The sequence below is a fragment of the Battus philenor genome, unplaced genomic scaffold (genome assembly GCF_028537555.1).
Source record: "Battus philenor isolate CCGP_79_NKW_IND1 unplaced genomic scaffold, ilBatPhil1.0.hap1 SCAF_5, whole genome shotgun sequence".
Lineage (NCBI taxonomy): Eukaryota > Metazoa > Arthropoda > Insecta > Lepidoptera > Papilionidae > Battus > Battus philenor.
In genome coordinates, this window is record NW_027181715.1 from 10,883,390 (window position 1) to 10,907,341 (window position 23,952).

Here is a 23,952-nt window from a genome sequence, read left to right on the forward strand (position 1 = left end):
TTTTTGCAACTTCCAACATAGACAAAATAAAGATACTATTGTGTAACAAAAAGAAATATTACATAATTTATTACATTGATATAAGTGTCATTTGATGTTGATCTATTTTTCACCCTTCAATACAAACATAAACATGAAAAATAAAATAACTTATGCTAATAATAGGTTAATCCCAAAGATGTTTTACTAGAATGTTCTGTAGAAAACTATAAATTATCCATTTAAAAATATAGCGTGTTTAAGTAAATTAATTAAATAAAAAATGTTAAATATGAAGAACATAAATGAATCGAAAAAAAGAAAATGTTTTTTTTGCCCCCCATATAATTTCTCTAAAAACAAGACCGACATTGATATTAGGTTTCGAAAAACATTTATTAAATGAACAAGTGAACAATCAATTTAGTTACAATTTTTAATAATCACTTTTTACACTGTTTAAACCACATGTGGGTGTATGCTTGCCATATTTACTTTGTACATATATATTTTTTAAATTTCATTGCCGTTTTTGTATGCCTATGATCAGCGTGATATGATTTGTTCCACATCAAGTATTTTTTGTCACTCATGTAACCTGCATATATTACATAATAAGTGGGGGACAATTTCATTTGCATTTTATATGAAAATTTAGGACATTTTTTTATTGCTTAACCCATCTGTTCTTTTACTGTCATTGTCATAGTCACAATTTTTAACACGTATTGCATTGCATTTTTTCTTCTTTTTGTATTATGTTATATATGAAGACATTAGATTCACTTATTTTGACAGAAATTAAAACATGAAAATAGCTTGAAATAAAATTTTATTAACTTAATTTTGAACTTGAAAATGTATCTTTTTGTGTGTTATTAAAACGAGCCAGATACAAGTAGTATAGGCAAAGATATTCTATTCCATTTTTATACATACTATTTGCGATGACTTTCCCCGACCTACTATATACATTTTTTAATTGTTCTTGTTTTTTGTTTAATTACAATTGTGGTATACAATAAACATTATTTTTTCATTAAAAGCTGAGTAGTTATTTGTATTAAATTTTCCAGTGCATCAAAAACCTAATAAAATTTCTGTATTACTATCTTTTTAATTATATTTTATTAGCCATTTGTTTGCTTTGTTTTTACATCAATATTGTTTTCAAGAAACCTTTGGATTAATTCCTATATAAAAACATTTATATGTAGTAATTTGCTAATTTTGCATTGCCTTCTCTGTTCAGTGATGCAATTTAGCTAAAAAAAGCTATACAAAATGTCTTGACATGATTTTTCCAATAAACAAACTTTACCTTACTTTTTACATTTTATCATTTTATAAGATTTACTGTTGCTATTTCAGGAGGCAGAACAGCATATACGCAATATTTCAAGAAAATATGGAAAATTTGTGTACCCACCTTTTAAAACACAGTTTGATCCTGCAAAATTGACTGAACAATTGAAATTAATGGTATGTATCCACTTCAATATCTCTAAAATAACACAATTAAAGGTTGGGTTAGTTTTAGTTTTGGTTATTTTTGTTAGGATAGATTTGATGAGTAATGTTTATAGAAGTTATTTACAGAATTAAACTGGAGTGAGAGTAGAGTTACAATATTTCATGACTAATTGAAAAATGTTATGGTTTATTTGTTGTACCCAATTATTTTCTATAATTAATAATTTTTAGCCTGAAATTAGCGCCGGGTTAAATATTGTAGACATAGTTTATGCCACCGCTTATTCTTTTGTTAAACAAATATTTTCTTAATTATAAAAAAAATGTTTAGAATTAAATGTTATTAATTAATAATGAGATAGTTACAAGATTCAAATTCTTATTTTCTTGATAAAATAATATATTTTTAAAGTGGGTATTATTAATAATTCTTCAAAAAAAAGTCAGCAGTGGACACCCTTCTCCAAAGCGCTAAAATGTTTTAATTTGAATTTTGTAACTATCTTATTATTAATTAATAACATTTAATTATGGCTCTGTAAAAATATTTTTACAGAGCCATTTGTTTTTTTATGTTCATTGTTACTTTTTTATAATTGTCCAAATTTAAATTCTTTGGAAACATTTTGTTTCTAGATTTTCAATGTACTTAAGTCACTTAAATCGATTAACTTGATATTATTATTACTTTCTTTAAAATGATTCTCACATGGTTAGGATTTTTTTTAAAAGACTGAATATTTCGACCAATGGTATAGATGATAGATGTTTCAGTGTTATGGCGCCGCTATATAATGCTTAGTATTTTATTTACTTTCGTAGTTAGTGTATTTCACCACTCAGCATTTTTTTTTATTTTACAGATACCGTCATTTGAAGGTGAAGTAAGAATGCCAACGAAAGAAAAATCTGGTACAGCTACTCCACAGGGTACACCAAAAGATAAAAGTAGATCTAATTCTAAAAGTTCAAAAGGTTCTCTTCTTGACGGGTAAGATCCATCACTGATTTCTTTGTCAAATCAATATAATAATTAACTTAATAACAAAAATCTTCAATAATGTAAATACAGTATGTATGTAATTACCAATTAAGTGTGAAATGTGTGTGACTATTGAATTAAATGAAAATTTAACTGAGTAAACCCTTCAGTTGCATTATCAAAAGTGAAAGATGTTATAGGAATAATTATAATTGAATAATAATAAATTAAATTATAAATATAGACAAAAGTAATGACTTGGACTTATAACATTAGACCCCCTGTAACATTTTGTTTCCAGACTATTTAAAGTTAGTAGTAACTATGAACGGTATTAGAGTACTGGCAGTATGTGTAATGTCTGTAATAAATTTAAATTTACTAAAAAACTTGTGATAAAAATTGTTTGTAGTGTGAAGTATTTTTAAAGCAATAAAGCTTTGGAATGAATCATTCTTCTACTGTAACAAAACCGTCGCTATCTCTTGTGAACTCTTTCCACAGAATGTCGCGTTTTTAGCTTTAGCTTTAAGTTGATGGATTTATATTGATTGTCTAAAGGGGGGGCACAATTTCATTTTAGTTTTTATTAAATTAGGCACTTTAGTATCCTTTTCATGATGTAAAAGATCATTTATCACTCAGGTCTCTGGAAATGATTGTATGAGAATAATTTGAATAAATTGCTGTTTGAATAAATTGTAATTGTCTTTATAACATATTTTACATATTTACAGCGACATGAGTGAAGGAGAAGAGGTGATCGTGACAGCTACAAGGAAAATGGCCGACGGAGCTGAAATCGTTAAAGAAGACGAGGACTTTTCAATTATTGACAAGTAAGATTTAAGATGATATATATATTTGGAATTAAATGTATATATATTTACCTTACGGCATAGTGGATACGAACATTCATGTGATTTCTGAATTTCAGTGCTATCTCATATCATTAGAACATGTTTATGAATATAAAATATTTCTTATGAAGATTTTGATACTATATTTTATTTCTTAGCATTCATTAGGCTAGTATAAATTCTTCACAAAATCATGACATCATTTAAGTATTTAAGGAAAGGTTTTGCCAATATAATTTAATTAAATTAATCGATGTAAAGTAGATTTATGAATTATTTTAATTTTTCAGTATATTTATGTTATTACTTCAATTACTTACAAATCAAAAATTATATAAATCACATTAATTTTATTGTTATTGTTGTTATGTTTCAGAACTAAAAGTATAATTGTAGATGTTGAAAAACAAAAAAATGAAACTTTCAGAAAGCGACGACGTTCAGAATTAGAGGAAGCAGTCATTACCATATTAGACAATTGCAGCAGTGCTACAGTTGAGAAGCGTATGCGTTGTGATGATGTTACGGGTGAAAATACTATAAAACTTGATGAACAAACTGAAAAAAATGTTATTCCTGAAGATAAGCCTGGTGAGACAAATAAAGAAGAGACAAACAAAGCAGAAACCCCATGTAGCAAAAACAATGAGTCAACTAACAATAATAAAGAAAAGGTTGGTGAACCAACCACTCCTAAGGTTGGAACAAAACCAAAACCTTCTAAGACAAGTACTCCGAAAGATAATGATACAATAAAAGACAAAATTACCACTGTCGGTTTTTCATCTCCAAAATCAAGGCCATCTAGGATAGATAAATTAATACTCATGGATAAAGAGGACAAACCTAAAGTAGTCAAACGATACCATTCAAAAAATAAATTTATTAAAACCAATGGCGAGAAAGCTGACAAAAGTGAAGAGAACACTGTGGAAAAAGTAATAGAAGTTTCTAGTAGCTGTAAGCAGAAAAAAGAAAATAATTCAAATAATAACATTAAAGATAATGAGTCTGATAAAATTGTTGTTAAAAAAAACATACCTATAAAAATAACTTCTGAAACCCCAAAAACAGGCAAAGGATTCAAAGTCGATGATGATACTAGCCTAGCCGTCATAGCTAGAGTGGCAAAAAACAATATTATCAACAACAATGTCTCATTTCTCCCCACCATCAGCAGTGTAAGAAGTTTGTCAATTACACCTAATACCGAATCCAATTCTACTAAAACATCAAACTCTGAGCCTATAGAAATAACTGTTGAAGAGACATCTAGTATTTTTACACCGACAAGCACAGACAATGTGCGCAATATGAAGGAAGCTGTAACAAAGCTGCAGAAGTTGAGAAATGAAAGTGACTCACTACCTGTTGGCCGAGTAGGTGTTCGTGCGTTCGCGAGGATGACATCACCAGAGACTGTACCGAAGGAAAAAGAGATGATGCAAGTTGAAATAAAGACCGAACCTATAGATTTGGATGACGCCGACCGACACAATGAGAAGATGGATTTGATGAACGCCTTCAAACTTCGCCCGGTAAATCCCATTAAGAATAATTTACGTGAAGTACGTATTAATAAAGTAGTAGTATCACCGATCGCTGCGCGCAAGACTGTACAAAAACCAAATGAAATACGTGTACGAGCTAAGAAAACATTTCCTCAACCTAAAAAGGCTGATGATGGTCGCTCTGAGCTGAACGGGAAAAATTCAATGGTATACATTCCCATTCAACCGCCTATGACGCAGGCGCCTATCAGAGGGGTTAGACCCATTACGATCAGTAGTCCTAGTGCACAAAATCCAAGGTTGCCAACTCCAATTATTACAACAACAGGTGAGTAAAACTGGTTTTCCCTTTTTACAACATTTATTACATTTAGACATCTATGAATAATTTCTCTATAGAAGTATACACTCCAAAATTGTATATGCAGAGAAAAATTTTGGCGTTATATTAGCATTAAGTAGTAAAATTTAGACCTTACGAGATGTGTAATGTTATATTTTTACCAAGGAAAAATTTTATAATATAGTTATGGTTCTCTGAACATTTGTTCATTTGTTGAAATGAACAAAAAAAATCTTGTTATGAGAACACACTAAGACTACAATGGGTAAGCAATATAAAATTCTGTACCATTTTGTAGTTTGTCCTTCTCAATGTCTGGCCTTTTCAGTATTTGCCTCCGCATGTTTGCATTAGGATCACTTAATACCAGATTAATGAGAATAGCAGTCTATCTGGTGGTGAAGCACCCTACATTCTATCATTCCATATACAGATTCTACAAAATGATTTTTTTCCTAATTATTATTCTGTGCAATAAATACTAAAAGTAAAAACATTCCTTATTAACAAAAAAAAAATCTTGTTACAGCATGCAGTATTAATACAGGAACGGCTCCGCTGATTTCACACACTGTATCACCCACAATGCCCAATGTCGGCCTCGCAACCACCAACACATGCAATGTTTTATCCACTGTGCCCTCTGTTGGGCAAACATCATTAGCTGGGCAGGTTCCCACTGTAGGGCAAGCAACTGTCCATACAGTGCCACTTCTCACATCTCTCAATGGACAGTGGACATTCAGTTTGCAGCCTGTAATGTCTGTAGGGGGATTAGATGTAAGTATAATTGTTATTCTTAGTAAAATTTATCATAAAATATGAAATAAAAAGTCATCCACCATGATTTATTTGTGAGTTATCAGCACTTAGCTGGCAAAAAAAATAATGTTATTTTCACTAATTTATTACCCAACATAAGTTGTTTACGGCTTCTTAGTTATATATTTAAATTCTTTTGGAATAATATAATTATAAGCTTCATTGTTGAAGCTTCCAAAGGCTATGGAAAGCTCATGTTAATAGTAGCAACTTTTTAAAAAAAATTATATAATATGTTTTACAACACTGCTGTTTTGAAAATATAACATGTTAAATTTTAAATTTCTTTACTCAGGATTCACCGATGCCTTTAATGAATGGAATATCAGAACGGACTAATGCAACCACAGGTCTACCATTAGCTGGACAACCGGCGCAGCTTAATTCGATAGCATCCACAACACTAAATGTGACCGCTCGCACAAGTCCCACACCGCCGCCACCACCACCACCACCACCACCGTCTCTACCCACTCACGCAATGCCAGGGATTAGGAATGAAACTCCTGTTGAGGTAACTTGTCTTGTATATGTAGACTAGTTTTCGCAACCAAGTGGCATTGCGCTCATTTTACCTCGTTTAGGTAAATTATTCATCATCATCACCATATCAGCTGCAAGGTATAGGCCTCACCCGAAGATTACCTCGATAACCTAGCATTGCTCGCATCCGGCGCCTTCCTGCGACCTTAAGTATGCGGTTGGTCCACTTAGTAGGGGTCTACCCACACTGCGTGTCGCTACCAGCTCTTGATAATTAAATATTATTTTTTATTATCGAATAACAGTCGATGATGAAAGATTATACTGACAAAAGCTATTGGCCAGTTGCAGTCCAATAAAAAAATGTAAATGAATGCAACTACATTGCAATGAAGACAGTAATAATATGATTGGTTTTATTAAAAGGATAATCTGCAATATTTTTTGTTTGATTAGATTGAAACACTTTGATTGACATCAAATGTCTGTGAGATTAATACTGGTATATTAATTTAGTCATTGGATTATTTTGGGAAAAGTAGTGCTGTTTTTACTAGTTTTCTACTTATTTCTCAATTGTTTTCATAAAAACTATCCCCATGCCTTAACGAAAATTGTTGATAATGAGCCATAATTGTTTTCGAATTTTGAGCTTAATAACACTTTTGGCACTTGTTTTGCACTTATTTTGTACAAAGAAATGGTTAATGAACACAAAACATAGTATATTAGAAAAGATTACAAACCATACCCGCTCTGATAGGATGCGTTAGTACCAAAAGCTTAAACACCACAAGGCTTGTTCATCATCATTATCAATTCAGCTGAAGGATGTTTACTGCTAAAAATAGGCCTACTCTATAGGTTTAAAAAAAGATAGGTTGGAAACAGCTTGCATCCAGTATCTTCCGACGTTCTTAACAATATTAATATCTGCCCATTTTGTGGCTGGACCCTGCACTCCAAAACCTTAATACCCCAGTGGCCATCTGTTCTACACTATGTGACTTGCTCCACTGCCACTTTGTCTCTCTCTTCAATTTATAGGTGTCTGTTGGTTACTTTAGTCAGTCAATGGAACTTTTTTTGATTCGATTCCATAGAAATCATACCTGACCATAACTGTTGCTAGTTAAGTGACTGTGAGCTTGCTAATAAGACTCGAGATTGTAATACACGTGTAATTATTTAAAACTTATCCATAAACGTTTTAATTTTAACTCAAATTGTTTTCTTTGCAGCTGCCGCCTTTACAGCAGCGGCCGCCTTTATTAAACCCGTTGGATGCCAGCACTCCTATGGGCTCTGTGCCACCGCCCTCCACCGCTGGCCCTCTTACAGCCAGACTTAATCAAAACGCTGTCAAGGTATATAATCATGGTAGAAAACATAGTAATTCGATCCTGCAGGTTTTTATTTCATCATCGTCAAGTGATTATTATGAAATGTAATTTTTTGGGTAAATTTTTTTTATGTAACGACGTTAGAATGTTCCCGCTATAACTGTGCAATGAATTTATAATAAAAGATTACTCACGGCAGTACTAATCATATTTCCAAATTTATCTCTGATACTTTAATGTTATTTTCTGGTATGCTAATTTTTCTTTGTTATAAATAAAATAATCGTAAAAATAATACTGTTGACATGTATTTAATATTGTAATATTAAAGATCAGAGCCAAAAATTTAACACCATGTTTTAACATATTTTTCTTGATATGAATAGAAACCGTTCCAGATTTACATGGTCATCACTAGAAGGTGCTACAGCAAATGCTCAGACCACTGTTACAGTGTTGGTATTTTATTGCATAAATAATACAGAGTTATCACGGATCTTTTTTATCAGCTTTCTCCAATCCTCTGTCGTCAATTGGCAGAGACCTTTTATATAAGGAGAAATGTTTTTTTTTAGCTGTACCTTAATTTCTAAGGACCCGATTCTTCGTTGTTTATTTATTGTCTGCTCATCTAGAACCATTTGTTATACACATTTTTTGTATACTCGACCTTATATTCTATTTTTTGATAAGCATTGTAATTCTAACATTGATATGTATAAATTCAATCCAAAATTATAAATCTGGATGATATCTGACATCTACTAATTTCCATTAAACTCTCATGGTGTGTGATGGATGGATTTTGCTGTGCCTATTGTACTTAAGAAAATCTATGAATTAACTGGAGAATTTATTTAATTTCAGCTGACAGATTTCTTCCGGACACTCCTAGAGGATTCCTTAGACAAAATAGATGAGCCAATTGCACAATTGACTTCAGCTAAGCTGCAGCTGGAACAGGCCAAGTGGCTCCATCAGCAGGAAATTGATGAAATAAAACACAACCATGGTAATATTAACTAATTCTCTTGTTAGTAGCTACAATTTTCAGGAAAAATGTTTTACCACCTAGTCAAATTCCTTAGATAATAATAACTATGTTAATCCTCTATAAAATATCAATTATCAAAAGCCGGAACACACTAAAAAAGTATTAGGCAGGCACCCACGACACACTTGCATCTGTTCTTGTTTTGTTTCCGTGTACTGGTTTGCGCAACCAAGCGGCACTGTGCTCATATGGCCTTAGCGTTACTCAAGTCAACCTACCATATATATATATGAAGTGATCACTTTGAAATTTGTATTATTATTTTGTTTTATTTGACTATGAATAATGAGGTATATTGAGAAAGCTTTAAACATATTTGTTTTAACAGAATTAGTTCTCGCGGAAGTTCGTGCGTCGTTTGAAAAAGAGAAGATTCGGGCCGTGAACGACGTAAGACGCGCCGCGCAGGTCGAGATGGAAGCCGCTGTCAAATTGGCTAAGTCCAAACAGTGGTAAGGGGCGCCTCTTATTCCTAGATGTCACATATATATAATAATAAATCTAATGTCCAACAGACAGTGGATGTTATATTACAATATCCATGAACAACGTGGGCGAACCAGGGGAGAATCTGGATGATTCCTTGGTTCGCCGAGTGGCCCACGCTACCGTCCCAAGCCGCAAACACTACAACGACACTATTCACCTCTACTGGGGTACCGCGGTTTATTACGGGCGAACATCATCGTGCATCTGGAGTACAACTGCCCAGAAATAATTTTTGATAAGTTCACAGACCCTTCCGTTAACTCAGTACCTATGAAATTGTAAAAGCTCCGAGGCTAACAGCATCAACATCAACTGAAACTATGCAAGTGGACATTCAATGGTTTAAATGATGCTAATGTCTACATGTGGCGTCAAGTAGTAGGTGGTATTGTGTGTAATTATGATGTTACTAAACCATCATATTGTTTCTTAACACAACTTATTTGCAATGCTTGGTAAGATTTTTACTATGAATGTTTTCCATTATATATCAACAGATAAATATGTTATTGCTGCTTCATAATATTAAAAATATAAATCTGCCAAGGAATAACATGTGATGGGCACATTAAATCACTATTGGAGGATCTTAATTATTGAATAAACTTTATATTTAAGCAGAGCTTCTGTTTACAAGTACAATATATCTATTTGACTAGCAATTCACAGGTGTTTTTGTACAATTTCAGACAACATTTCACATAGAATACACAAATCATGATTTATAATATATTGATTGCTTTGCTTTATATTACTGCAAATATTAATGTTACTCTTCATTAAGTTATTAAATATATTGTGACATTACTACCGTCAGTAATAGTTTTTTTTTAAAAACCGGTATCTGTCAATTAAATTTAAAATACTATTAATTAAAAAGATACTGAATGAGCAATTAAAATAATAGAATTGTGTTAGTAAAAAATTATCTCAATTATATAGATATAAATTATCACATCAATCGCTATTGCGAATGGAAGGAACTTTTTTAAAGCTCGGTTTGCTAAAAACACCTAAAGAATAGCTGCCGGATTGATTATATACAAGGTTTTTTTTTAGTTTCAATATTTGACTGCGTATGCATATGTGATGCTGCATATATTTCATAAGTCGCTAGAATTTTTCCCGATTTTTTTTATCTCTTTGTCTGTTGTATCTGTGTTATATATGTATTTAAATACAACTACGCGAGTGTTTTTCAAAAAATTTGTTTAAAAATGATTTTCTTTATGCATAGTTACGGGAATGTTTCAAATTTTCTTTTTTGTTCAGCCTCTACTCAGTTCTCTCTTGTCATATATACTGGGTCCTTCATTATAGCATACCATTCTCTTTAATGTTATATATTTTGGTAATTTTCCTTTTATTCTCGTCTGTGGAGATGATTCTTGATCACGTCAAGAAAAATGACTAGTTCATTTCCCGTTTTTTCAATAAAAGTTTAAATCAATATACATTGATATCTTATTAGATTGATTTTTTTCCTAATGTCTTGTTCTAGGTGTGCTAACTGCAGCCAGGAGGCACAGTTCTACTGCTGCTGGAACACTTCCTACTGTGACTACCCATGCCAACGCGTGCATTGGTCTCAACATTTCTCCGTGTGCACTCAACCAAGGAAGGTATGTGCTGCACAGTTTCAATTGTGGTGACACACATATGAGAACATGTGATAATATTAAACTAGTAACTCCCAATTACGTCTTGAAAATATTTCTTTATTTTCTTACTTTTAAAACAAAAATTGAAAGTATTTATTTAAATAACCCTTGTCATAGAATTCTAGTTATTAGCTGATTTAAGTGTATGGAATTTGGTTCGTTGACTTATTTACATGGTTGATATTATAATGTATACATCAACCATTGTTAAATTTTGTTAAAAAAGGGCAATTCTTGAGTTTCTGGCCACCTCTTCCCAGCGACCAGCGAGACAGCGGTTACTACTTGTAATATTAAAATATATATACGATAATAATTGATGTTTATTCAAATAAAGATATATTGAACTTGAACCCTTGTCATGGTGGGTTATACTCAATGAATTTATATGGCCTACAAGTTTTTAAATATTCACATTTATTTTAGTTCCAACTAGGATTTTATTTAACTTAACCCAGGAGTAATACAATTGACTGGTATTATGTTAAACAATGATACATTAACATATATGATGACTGTATCTCAGTAGATTACCATGCGGTAAATTAAGGTTATTAAAAAATTAATTTGAATGTTTGTTATTTTTCTATTTTTCCATCCACTTAGGATAATTTATAATAATCACTAGTGCATATCGTGAAAATTCAAAAAGAGCTCAATTTGATAGAAACTATAATTAGATTGTGCTTTCCTATAATATCATCCTTCAACTTAAAGCTAGCCCAGGATGCTACAATTTGGACGGTTTATATTTGTGTAGTAATACTAATAAAGATTGTCTGGTGCCAGAATTCTTGTTTCATATTCAAAATTCTCCTTAACCGAATCGTTGTTCGTGCGGCTTCTTTAGACACGATATTGCAATAGAACTTTATTTTGAAGTCGATAATTCTTGTACAATTACGCGTCGACAGTTTTGTTCTTGAGGAATTATTCGACAGATATGTGATCTATACAGATATATATCTTCAAGCGAATCTCTAATTCTACGAATGCCGAGGTTCCCAGCAACCCGTGGCCAGGGGCTTAAGCGAATGTCAAGGATTAATGAAAACATAGAACTTATTGCAAACAGCTTGAACGTAATCCGCGACATCAAGAGGGCATTTTCTTTAGGGTTCCCTAAGATTATTGCGCACGAAATAATGAAGAAGGATCTTAAATTTCTCCCCTTTAAAATTAAGATCGTGCAAGCACTTAAACACGATGAAATAATAAATTGCGTAAAAATTGCTGTGAGATTTGCAGCAATTTCGTGCAACACTATCTTTTGGAGTGACAATGCACATTTTCATTTATTTGGAAGCGACAAAAAACAAATTTGCCATTATTGATTGTCCTAATGACAGAACCCACAATTGAAGCTGGGCTATATTTTTTCAAAAATCGATATGGGCTAACAATAACTGGCTGGCGTTTCTTATCAGCAAATGGGGAATGATTAATTTATGCCATTATTGAGAGAACATCCTACCTGCAGTTTGCATACGTGGTTTTTACAAGATGGTGCCACACTTCACATGGCTTGAGAAACCATGGATCTTCTTGATTTCATTTCGGTGACATCCTCTGGTCACCCACATCAATGGAACCTGAACCCTCTCTCATGGACTTATTTTCGTGGGGTATCTGAAGGTTAAAGTCTACAAAACGAACCCAGCAACAACCTCGGCGCTTAAAGAAAATTTTATTCACGAGGTTGGTTATATCCCACGATCGCTTTTGCAGCGATTGGCTCGAAATATCGAGTTTAGATTCCAATAGTGTCAAACGTCGAAAATGACTGAGCAGTAACTTGTATATTTTTAAACGGTTTTATTTAGTTCGACCCATACGGAATTTGTTTGGGTCAAAATTAGAAATTGAAATTTAAGCACCTTCCCGTTGCCAGATTGATCTGAAATTGGGTACACAGATTTAATTTAGATGACAATACAATATAATAAAATCAATAATATTATAAATGTAAGATGGCCGCCGATACAAAATGGCGGATTACATTTTTCTTAACCCCCTTAATATGGGTATCAAATGAAAGGGCTACACTATTAAAACACGATGATTATGTCAAAATTTAAAATTCAAGATGGACGCCGTTCCAATATGGCGGACTAGGTACATATTTTTCCACAACCACCACAATATGTGTATCAAAAAACCGTTTAACTTAAAAGTTTTTTAAATGTATTTATTTTTAATTATTGTTGATATTAATGTGTAATTATAACACTTTTTTATTTTAAATTCTTATTTGAATTCTGCCACCAGACACCCTCATTTTATTATTGCTGATTATGACCATCTACATACAAAAACGGTTATTGATTAACATTTTACACTAAATAATGTTTGTAACAAGGCGCATGTAACTGTATATCGTTTGGGTTAATGTTTGAAGTTTTCATTAAACCACCAGTCCACTTCAAATCCATATTTTTGAATTATAGGACAGCGATTCCATCGACAGTGGAGCCCCGTCACTTGACAATGTAGGACACACTACGGATAACCTGCCAGTGAGTCAATATGAAAAACGAGAATCATAACTAAGCTATCCCTTTTTTTCTTTGCTATATGTGCTTTTGATGTTTTATTTCACTCTTACAATGAGCTTAGTTTTTTATATTAATTTTCCCTATCGTTTCATCTCAATTGTTGATTAACAAATTCATCAACATACCTTGTGTCAAATTTTTTCCTAATATTTAAATCATATTAATAATCAAATTTTGTTCCTAACGCTATTAGTCTTAACTATGTAATTCATATATAATGTTTTGTTACATTCTCCATATTATATCGTCCTTTTCTAGAATAAATATCACATCATTTTAGAACATTACAATAGACATATACACATGGCACATCCATTATTGAATTTTTTAGTGTACTCCCAAGGGAAAAGTTGTTAGATTGTGAAGTATAATTACTAAGGTTTTAAGATAATAACAATATTCATTTGCAGTATTGGTAAAGATATTATTGATACCAAACTTTTCGATTTCTCTTTGCTAGCTATATATTTATTAAGAAAAAAAGCTGCTTTATGGTCTGTAGCTTTTTAAGGGTTTGTAAGGTAAAAGTTTTGCATGTTTTGCTTTCATTCTTACATTGTTAAAAAAATGACACAGGTTTTTTCGTGAGGTAACGGCTGAATCTATTAGATATACAGATATTCTTTTTTTGGCAAATTTTTGTTAGTCTGTTATATGTATTGTCTCAATTATGTTTTCCATAATTTTTAATAATTTCAATTGGTGTTAAAAGCATGCACCTTGAACAAATATGTGGTTTTATTTAATTTCATCTTATAGTGCTACCAAAACCGCTGTACCGCGACTCAGATATCCAGCGAGACGGAGGGAAGCATCGGTCGCTCTATTCTATCAGTTCGCTCGTTGCGCTCATGCTCTTCATGACTCTACCCTAACGACGCCATGTTTTCCTAAGGCGGTTTCGGTAGTATTATATTAATGTTTTATTATATAAAATTACTAGGAAAATAGTTGAAATGATAATATAATACACTTTACTTCTAATAATGCGATGCTGTTCAGGCTATTGTATTACATAATTCTCCACTAACCGCTAACAAGTCATACCAATCCTTGAAATTTGTGTAAATTTCTCACTTTGGTATGTCATTTTCCTCTGACCTCTAACTCCCAAGAGATCCCAAGTTTGTATTCAATTGGTTACTGTGACCTTGTCTTTGCATATGTCTAGACAGGTGATAATGATTATCTGCATTCTTATCAAAAAATAGCTACTGTATCATTTAAAACAAATGCTTGTGCACATCTAATTGGTGATTGATGACTTCTGTTATATCTTTATCTAGCCCCCCCCCCCCCCACATGGCGTGACCCGCATTTGTGGATGAAATTCCATAAAACCCATTCTTTATAACTTTTAACATAACTAAAAAATTGTTCTCGCCAAGTTTTATTCCCATAAGTATGTCCACGCATTTTTAAATGAACGCTCGCCTCAACGTTACTGGTGAAATTTCACAAAATCCGCTCTTAGCTGACCGCTACTCGGTTAAAGAAATATTCCTTCTAAATTTCAAGGCTTACGGTTCCAGAAGTATTGTGATGTAAACATAAATAACAATCTAACACAGATTTAAAAGCTCTATCTAAGCTCTTTTTCTCTCAACGATTATATGGGACTCGTTATCCAAAAATCAATGGTTTTAGGTATAAATTCGGATTCCTACATATTAAAATAAATTATTGTTACTATCCTTGCATAATTTGTACTAGCAGAAGTTCGGCCTGTCGCATTTCAATAGAAAAAAAAATTATACAACATATTTGTTTACATATACTTTACATAGGGTAATTGGAAATAGGTGTAAGCTCTTTGTTGACCAATGAGCATACCTTTAAAGTTTTTACACCTATAATAATCAGTCTATATATCTGAATAACATAATACACATCATTTGTTTTTATTTACAGTTTCATTGAATAATATAAAATCCGTGTAGTCCACTGATTTGTGTGCTAGGTTTATAAATGTGTTATTGAGTGATTACTTATTGTGAATGCTTTGTTGGTGTTACAGAAGAGCGCGCAAGCGCCGGCCCTGACGGTCGGCAGCCAACTTACCCCTGTACGCGTACTGCCGCAAGATCAGACTGGTGGGCCTAAGCCTTCCATCATAGGTATGACTCTTTAAAATAAAACACCTGTATAAGGCCCTAAAATGGTTTTTTATTTTTTATGACAATCGTTATTGGGATCTCTCGTACACCCTATCTTATTTTTGAGAATAGGTCCTTTTCGTCTTTAATAATATTTTCACATTTCTTTTTATTGTCATTCTCTTTTACTGATCTTCATCTTATCATTCATTCATTTTCTATCATATATCATAAAATCTCATTTATTTTTAATTTCCTTCTTTGGATCGCCTCTCATCCTTTCCTCAATTATCATAGGACAATGTTTTTATGACCCTATATCAATTCTAACTTTTATTCCTTCAAACTACATTTCCAATAACACCCCTGCAGTAGTTTAGGATGGTTACTCTGCATCCTTCATCTTTTGTTATGGAGGAGATGCTCGTCCCTCTCTCTCTAAAACGGTTGTGTACGTCTTAAATTGAACAATTTACATCATGAATTAAAACGCATTGCTTTAGCTATATAAACATGACCATAAAACTTAGATGAAGCATGAAAGAGCAACCTCTTTTATTCATTTTTATCACTTATTTTCATATAGGCACGTTTGGTTTTCTTTGTTATTAAACAATTATCATTCATCATTATTTCAGCAATGATAATATTTTAATATGATAAATAATGATGTCCATTGCTGGACATAGGTTGCCCTCATAAATATTTTTGAAATAAAAGAATACAGCTATGTAACACTTGACAATAGATGTGTACATAATCATCATCATCTTAGCCATAAGACGCCCACTGTTGGACATAGACCTTCTCTTAGGTTTCATTGAAATTAAAGAAAAAAATCTCTTATAACTCTTGAAAATGGTACGTAATGTACGTAATCCTAAAAAGGCTATTTATATTTCGTCTTGCCAGCACATACATAATCATAGTCAGTGGTAACAGTATTAATTGGATTTCATTTTTAATATTCCAGTAAGCATGATGGAGGATTCAAGTGGCAACCAAACTGTAAAATGTCTTGGTACATTCAAACCACAGGGGCCGCCCTCACTGTCACCGCTTAGTATCAATAAACAAGTAAGATAAATATTAAATAAAAACTGTAGACCTTTTGGACAAAGGCGATTAACACAATTATCATTTTGTTATATTACAACAGGTAATACTTACAGAGGAATTTAAATTTCAAAATCCTTAACAACACCACTCGAATTAACCACAGCGGCTTTGTCATTGCAGTTAGGAAGGTGAGCTGGCAGTTTTGCTGACTTTGGAAAACCTTTTTTTTATATACAGCCACCAGTAATCAACTGGCATTACAAAGCAGGGAACAGTTATGTTTAAAATATTTTTCATTGGATCTTTAAAGTTTATATCTAATCACTTTTAAATAACTGTTCTCTCTTGGGTGCCGCATGAATCATATTAAATATTTTACACATTAATTAACTTACAACTTATAACAAAAGTAATGTAACAAGCCGTTAAATAGTTAGATCTAGTTTTTAATAACTATAGTCGATAGTTGTGTGATGTTATCTCAAATTAAGTTATGTAGGTAATAATGCTGATGCAGTAGCTATAAGAGGATTGTAGGGAGCCTCTAGGTCCCTATGCAATATATTCCACTCACCAACTAATCAAGGTTTGGTTTTGGATGAACCGACTATGACACAAGCATGCTAAACTATGTTTTTAGTTCGTTCGATGGTTCGCTGTGATGATTTAATTCTTAGAAATATTACACAAAACAAACATTTGCATTTGTAAAACATCATCATAGGCATATCCCATAGATTTAGAAAGCAGCCTGAATCGAGTGTCTTCCGAAGAACTTAATAAGGTCTAACCCTGTGAAGCCCGTGGACCGGACAGATCCATGGGCTTCAATTCAGAACTTTAAAGGCTCAGCGGGCACCTGTTCCAAGCGTTGTGTGGCTTATTTGCTTCAACTTGCCAACCCTCTGAGCTATACTGGTTACTTTCATATCTAGAGATATCTTCATTTCTGTATCAATCTTATATAGAAATCTCGGACATAGCTTCTACCATGGCTCCACTGAGTGACTGTGAGCTTGCCAATGAGGCCTAATATGAGAGACCATATCTCAGTGCTATTTTACTTATAAAATTTATAACTACTATATATCATGCATGTTACTTATCTAGCTTTTGAATAGATTGATTTTAATAAAACTGGAATAACAAGGTAAATACTTATTTCTTTATTTACACTTTTTTGTACACCATAGAAAAAAATTGAGGAAAAAAAGAAACAATTGTTATTATATAGGGGTGATCTTATCACTCGAGGCGATCTCTACAAGACAACATTCGGATGGCGATGAGAGACCAATTATTCCAATTATACCTATAAATGTAGTCATATAACAAGGTAGATAGATACCTTGTTATTCCAATATAATAAATAATAGTACAACAAACAACAATATAGTAATATCTACAAATCATATAATTACTGTAGTCATATAATAATAATATAACATACAAATTTAACATAGATAATGGCCAACGAAGAGAATGCAAAGAAAGTGGTGACATCCGGAGGATACCTGATCGTTGGTGGCGGCTCCGCTAGTAGCACTAGCGTTGCAGCGCCACGTCGCGCACACAACATACAGTACTACACGTGAAAGAAAACATTAAGTTATTCATACAATGTGTATCATGCATATAACATTAACAACATTTTGATTTGCCAGACACTGGTAATAGATGCGAAACGGAAAGTGCAAGAATCTACGCAAATTATATTTAGTGTGTTTTATATAATTGGTTAATACATGACTCTCTGCATATTGCTCAAAATTGTCATATTGCTTCAGAAAAAAAAAACATTTGTTTTGTTACGATCATAAAAATTTACTTTTATGGCAGATAAATAATTTTTGACATTATGGATGCGATTTAAAATGCTTCAGTTTTTATCTGTGACTACTACAAAATTTGTGAACTTGTGTTTCAAAAAAGTTAGTATTCCCAAAGTTACAGGAAATCTATTGAGTAGAGGAATTGATTATGTTATATTACAAGTCAAAAAATTATTTGCAATAATTACTACATTGGTTTATTACTGCTTCATTGTTAAACATAGGTGAGTTAATGTACAAAGATTGCTACAGTTGGTACACAACTTTTTTTTTTACTTTTTCTTTCTACTAAAAGTCAACTATTTGATGCTAAACTATATGAGTGCTATTTGATTACATAACAATTTTACCTGTGAATGTATGCTGGTAATTTTACAAATTTTAATAAAATCTCACCAACATTTTTACTTATGTGCAGCGTTTATTTAAATTAACACAGCCAATATTTTTTCTGTAAAAACATAGTTTTATAAGTATTACAACATACTTAAATGTTTTATTATTTAAGATTTCCAATTTATTTCATTCATAATTCATGACATATAAATAAATATGTATATATGGACAAAATATTTACAATTTTTGTATTCAATGAATGAAATAGATTTTAAATAATTGTTCAATGCGATTTAGGGGTGCAAGGATTAGGCAAATATGTGAGCTTTGTACACTGTTAAGCATGTGGCCTAAGTTATTGAAGAAGGTGGTAACTAATTATGACGTTTCCTATCTTTTCAAAACACTTGTGTTAATTAAAACAAATCACTAAATACAAGAAGTGATGATGTCACTGTTTTAATAAACATTCATATTGATTAAGTAATGCTTTCAAATTTAATATATTTCAATATTAATTTACTTTCAAGGCCATACAGAGCATATTTGCAAAATCTTTTTAGCTATGATTATGCGTTATTTGCATGGGCAACATTGTGTTCAGGATGAGGATAATTGCGATAAGTTATGTAAATTTGTAATTTATATTCCTTTAAATTTTTAAGACTGGTAATTGTAAGTTTGCTTTGACTTATTAGCGAAGTCAGTATCTTTCTTTAATCATCACATAAATATTCACTTGCGACTGTTATTGTTTAATTTGGTTGTAGGCAATAATAGTACGCCTTATACAATACACATAAATATTTAATGCAATGAACCTAAATCGCCTTATAGTTTAACATTTATAAAACAGGTGACATGAGAATAACAATTTTATTTTATTTAAGCATTAAAAAATGTAAATATCTCAAGATTTATCTTCATTATTATCAAGTAGTCTATGTAAGTTTTATGATTGAAGATTATATGAGGACTTATAATTTTTAAAATTTGTACAAGTGGTTGAAATTAATTCATAGGGGATAACTTGTGCATAATTTTATGTTATTTAGCCACATAGAAAGTTGAATTGCATGGCGGGAATTGTTATTACAGTTCGATAATGTTTAGCGTTCTTGTAAGATATTTCGGTTTGAATAAAAACCTTTAAAAATTTGTTATATTTTTAATTTTCATACCCGAACCATGTCATCTTCAAAAATATTTCAATAATGTTATGACCATGAGTCAAGAGATTAAGGTCATTGTTAAATATCAATCAATGTTTCAGGATTTCAGGAGCTTTTTCAGGTATGTTTTCACCATTATTTCAGCTGTACATCATCATAGGATTTCCCCGTAAATTTTTAATATGATTGGTAGGGAAGACCACTTCCAGTGTTTTGGCGACCTTTCCAGTACACTAAGGCCATAGCAGCCATTGTTTTATGCACTATGTGGTCTGTCCACTGGTACTTTAAATTGCCAATCTGTTGGGCATCTTGGTTACTTTTATAAGACTGATTTAATATATATATTAGTCAGTATGTCTATATATACAGTATGTGTCAGTATAATATAAACAGTAAAATCAACCATCAAAAACTTATTAAAACCAAGGATTATGGATGAATTAGTTCACAGCCTTTATTAGGTTAAGTCAGTTATATAATTGAAATATTAGAAGAGAAAAATCATCTTAATCATAATCACACAATTATCATCTTAAAATTAAATGAAAAACATGATTGTTGTTTATAAAATTACATTATTACAGACTAAAGCAATAAATAGTAGAGAATGGAAGTATAAATTTAAATCACAACATAATTAAATACAAGATGTAAACTAAATTTGGGAAAATATAAATAGAACAGACATTTATAGGAATTACAGAATGATTAAATAAGAATATATTATTTTTGTCATCCAAAATACTTATTAATACAATGAATTTACCTTTCATAGGCAGTTTAGATTATGAATTTAAATTTATCATTAATAGAATAGAAAGTCAATGTTAACAGACTATAAATTCAAAAGTGCCTATTATTTATTTATGGCCAGCAGAATTTTAATTCTATTATTCTTATAAAAACAACATTAGTTATGTCATATATTCATATATTTTGTGGCACCTGCTTTCGCTAGTTGATCTGCCATTTCATTACCATGTACTCCTCGATGTGCTTCAACATAGTTCCATTTAATCAACAATTTATTCTGTAGCTTATCCAAGGCTTTAAAGTCTGTCTCATTCTTTACAGGTTCACCTGATCGCAACTTCCATCCTTTTGCTTTCCATCCTGTGTAATATTGTAAAAAATTTTATATAATGATATTAATAAAAGCAATGTTCATGAAAATTTAATTACATACTAGACTAGAATAATTATTATCACCATGATCCACATGCTATGTAAAATGTATTTACTTGACAGGTGAATGGCATCTTATAAGAATGCAAGTCAATATGGACTTGAATGTATAATCATTGCATTTTCTTTACCTGTCATTAAACCTTTAGCTACTCAAAATAAGTCTTAGTTATTACATTATGTATATATATACATGTATACTTTACAAACAAAACCAGGTTTGACTTTCCATAAATGAACACCATATGCAATAAAACAAGGTAGGTAACTAAGTATTTTAATTTTCTTAAGAGTGTATGTTGTAATTAACCTTGTTCACAAAGTATGTTATGTATGTTATTATATCCTTATAAATTACAATTGTGTAAGGTAGAACCATAATGACCTAAGTGACATTTTAGTTGAAGTTATACTTTACAGACTTTATAAATACAAAAAATATGGTCCATTTCCTAGAATCCCAATCTGCCACTTTAACGTAAAGCATAATTTTTTAAAGATATGGCAAGTATATCTGATTTTCTTAAAAGGCGCAAATTTCATTTAGGTTGTTATTGGTCTCCCTTTTACATTAATGGAAATAAAATTTACTGTACCTGACATCCACTTTGTGACAGAATTGATAAGAAACTGAGAATCTGTATTTATTGCAAGTTTTTTTATGCCATTCTGCAGTGCCAGCTTCATTGCACAAGTTGCAGCCTGAATCTCTCCACAATTATTTGTCGCTCGACCTGTAACTGGTTCACTCACATTTAGAGGGTGACCATCTGCCCAATATACACCAATACCAGCTCTGGCCCCATTTTTTCCATTTGATGAACAAGCTCCATCAGTATATACCTAAAAAAATTACAGCAAATTTTACCATCAGCTACTAAGAAATTAATCAATTTACTTAATCAACAGTTAATTTCTAAAATAACTCATATTTTCTTGCTTTTTCTGTACCATTAATAATTAATATAAGAAATGCATTCACTTACACTGCCTTGATTATAAGTAAAAATTAATAGGTATTGTGAAGAATAAATTGCAATTAAAATGCATTGATAAATTAAAATTGCATAAAAATTACATAAAGACAAAATATTTTAATCATTTCATATTAAAAAACTTGATTTATCCAATAATTTAAGTTCTGTTAACATATGTTAATAAAAGTATTGTACACACTTGAACATATCCATCTTGATCTTCAACAAACTGGACATTTCCACTTTTGTGTTTCTTTGGTTGTGGTGGATCTATTAGTATACTCTTTTTCTCAGCTTTTGTACCTTTGTTTATTATTTTATCTACATTTTTCTCAAATCCCTTAAGTCTTTTCTCAATATCATCCATCTGTTTCATCAATACGGAATTTAAGTCATCGAAATCTTCGTCACTGTTGATATGATTTTCAGAAACTTTAGAAGTCCTTTTTTTTGCAGTTTTGACGGGAATATTATTTTCAGATGCTTGAAAAGATGGGAGGTGTTCGTCATTTGGCTTCTCCTTTATACTCTTTGTTTTATTGTTTTTTTGTGAAACCTTCTTACCACTTTCTGTAATAATAAACTTTTCAGCGTCAACAGCGGTGTTAAACTTTTTATATCGAGCTCCAGCAAATCCTTTAACTTGTGTCTCACAATCAGCCCAGTTCATAAATATACCGGGAGTTCTCCCTTTAGCTACGGCGTAATAAGGCATTTTTAAATTTAAATATTTAAAAGTAGAAAAAAGTTTGACATTTATTGAGCGTAAACATGACGTTGACATTTGTCTAGACGTCAGAGATGCACTCTGTGGTACGTCAGTATAGTTACTCCATGCTTGTTGTTATTAGTATTTTTGTGTAGTGTTACCAGTTTTATGTGGGTGAAAAACAATCGACTTGTCTATTATTAACAATTAGATCCGTTGTAATATCCATCAGACGGTTTTAGAGCCAGATTTCATTCATGCGAGTGACCGAGTGGTCTCGCGGGAACGAGCTGTTAATATATTTTTTTTTCTGTTTTTATCACAGTTTCAGCTAAACTAATTTTGAACGATTGCTATGGCTAAATATACGTCTCCATGTGACTGTAAAAAATTATCTAATTAAGACGATCTATGTCTCATTGATTTTCGAGCGAATATTTTACATTTTCTTACAATCAAATAACGTTATCTAATATGTCAAATATTAGCGTTGATATTATTCCGATTTTTTTATCATAACTAAGCACATTATAGCATCTCTTACATGTATTTATTTACATAAACAATAACTTTGTTGTGCAAAACGCTCTTACTAATTCAGATTAAATTTAGCTCATATATAATAATGGCAAAAAATCAAAAGCTCATTACTGTTTAGTCAAAAATTTTTTTTTCTAAGATAACATCATTCAAGGATAACTTTATTTTAGAAGTAAGAAATATATATATAATTCATCCTTAATAATTTATGTCCACGCAAATCAGAATTCAAGACTCTGGTATTTTACTAAAATCTAGATTGATAACATAATGATACCATATCGGGAAACACTATAAAAGTAATATAAGTTAATTGGTATTGTGTTATTGAAATAAAACCATTTTCAAATACAGTAATGTTTTATTAGGATACTTAACTAGGTCTGTCACCAATATTATTATATTGTTAACACATTAAATCTATGTCACCACAAACATTTTAAAAAATGTACGTGCATAGTGTAGCACTTTCACTACATTATGACGTC

General features: G+C 31.6%; 2 protein-coding genes across 3 annotated transcripts in view; one reads left to right on the top strand and one right to left on the bottom strand.

The window, feature by feature from the left end:
- LOC137929321 (MYND-type zinc finger-containing chromatin reader ZMYND8-like) overlaps nt 1–19,993 on the top strand; it is a 31,158-nt gene extending 11,165 nt beyond the window's left edge. Inside the window, exons 8-21 of one of the 2 annotated variants that reach the window (XM_068772202.1) lie at nt 1,351–1,461; nt 2,316–2,443; nt 3,172–3,273; nt 3,671–5,133; nt 5,678–5,928; nt 6,266–6,484; nt 7,695–7,820; nt 8,664–8,808; nt 9,179–9,302; nt 10,841–10,961; nt 13,448–13,516; nt 15,564–15,672; nt 16,625–16,728; nt 18,174–19,993. In XM_068772202.1, the coding sequence (XP_068628303.1) occupies nt 1,351–1,461; nt 2,316–2,443; nt 3,172–3,273; nt 3,671–5,133; nt 5,678–5,928; nt 6,266–6,484; nt 7,695–7,820; nt 8,664–8,808; nt 9,179–9,302; nt 10,841–10,961; nt 13,448–13,516; nt 15,564–15,672; nt 16,625–16,728; nt 18,174–18,305 (3,204 nt within the window). In that variant the 3' untranslated portion in view covers nt 18,306–19,993. The remainder of the gene's footprint in view (nt 1–1,350; nt 1,462–2,315; nt 2,444–3,171; nt 3,274–3,670; nt 5,134–5,677; nt 5,929–6,265; nt 6,485–7,694; nt 7,821–8,663; nt 8,809–9,178; nt 9,303–10,840; nt 10,962–13,447; nt 13,517–15,563; nt 15,673–16,624; nt 16,729–18,173) is intronic. The other variant, XM_068772203.1, reaches the window with a different exon arrangement.
- Nucleotides 19,994–20,676: 683 nt separating this feature from the next.
- Nucleotides 20,677–23,023, bottom strand: LOC137929659 (ribonuclease H1-like). The gene is made up of 3 exons (XM_068772706.1): nt 22,415–23,023; nt 21,835–22,081; nt 20,677–21,166 (listed from the first exon to the last, which is right to left on the bottom strand). Exons 1-3 carry the CDS (start codon nt 22,997–22,999, stop codon nt 20,973–20,975), a joined length of 1,026 nt encoding a protein of 341 aa, XP_068628807.1. The 5' UTR covers nt 23,000–23,023; the 3' UTR covers nt 20,677–20,972.
- Between the last annotated feature and the right edge of the window lie 929 nt (nt 23,024–23,952).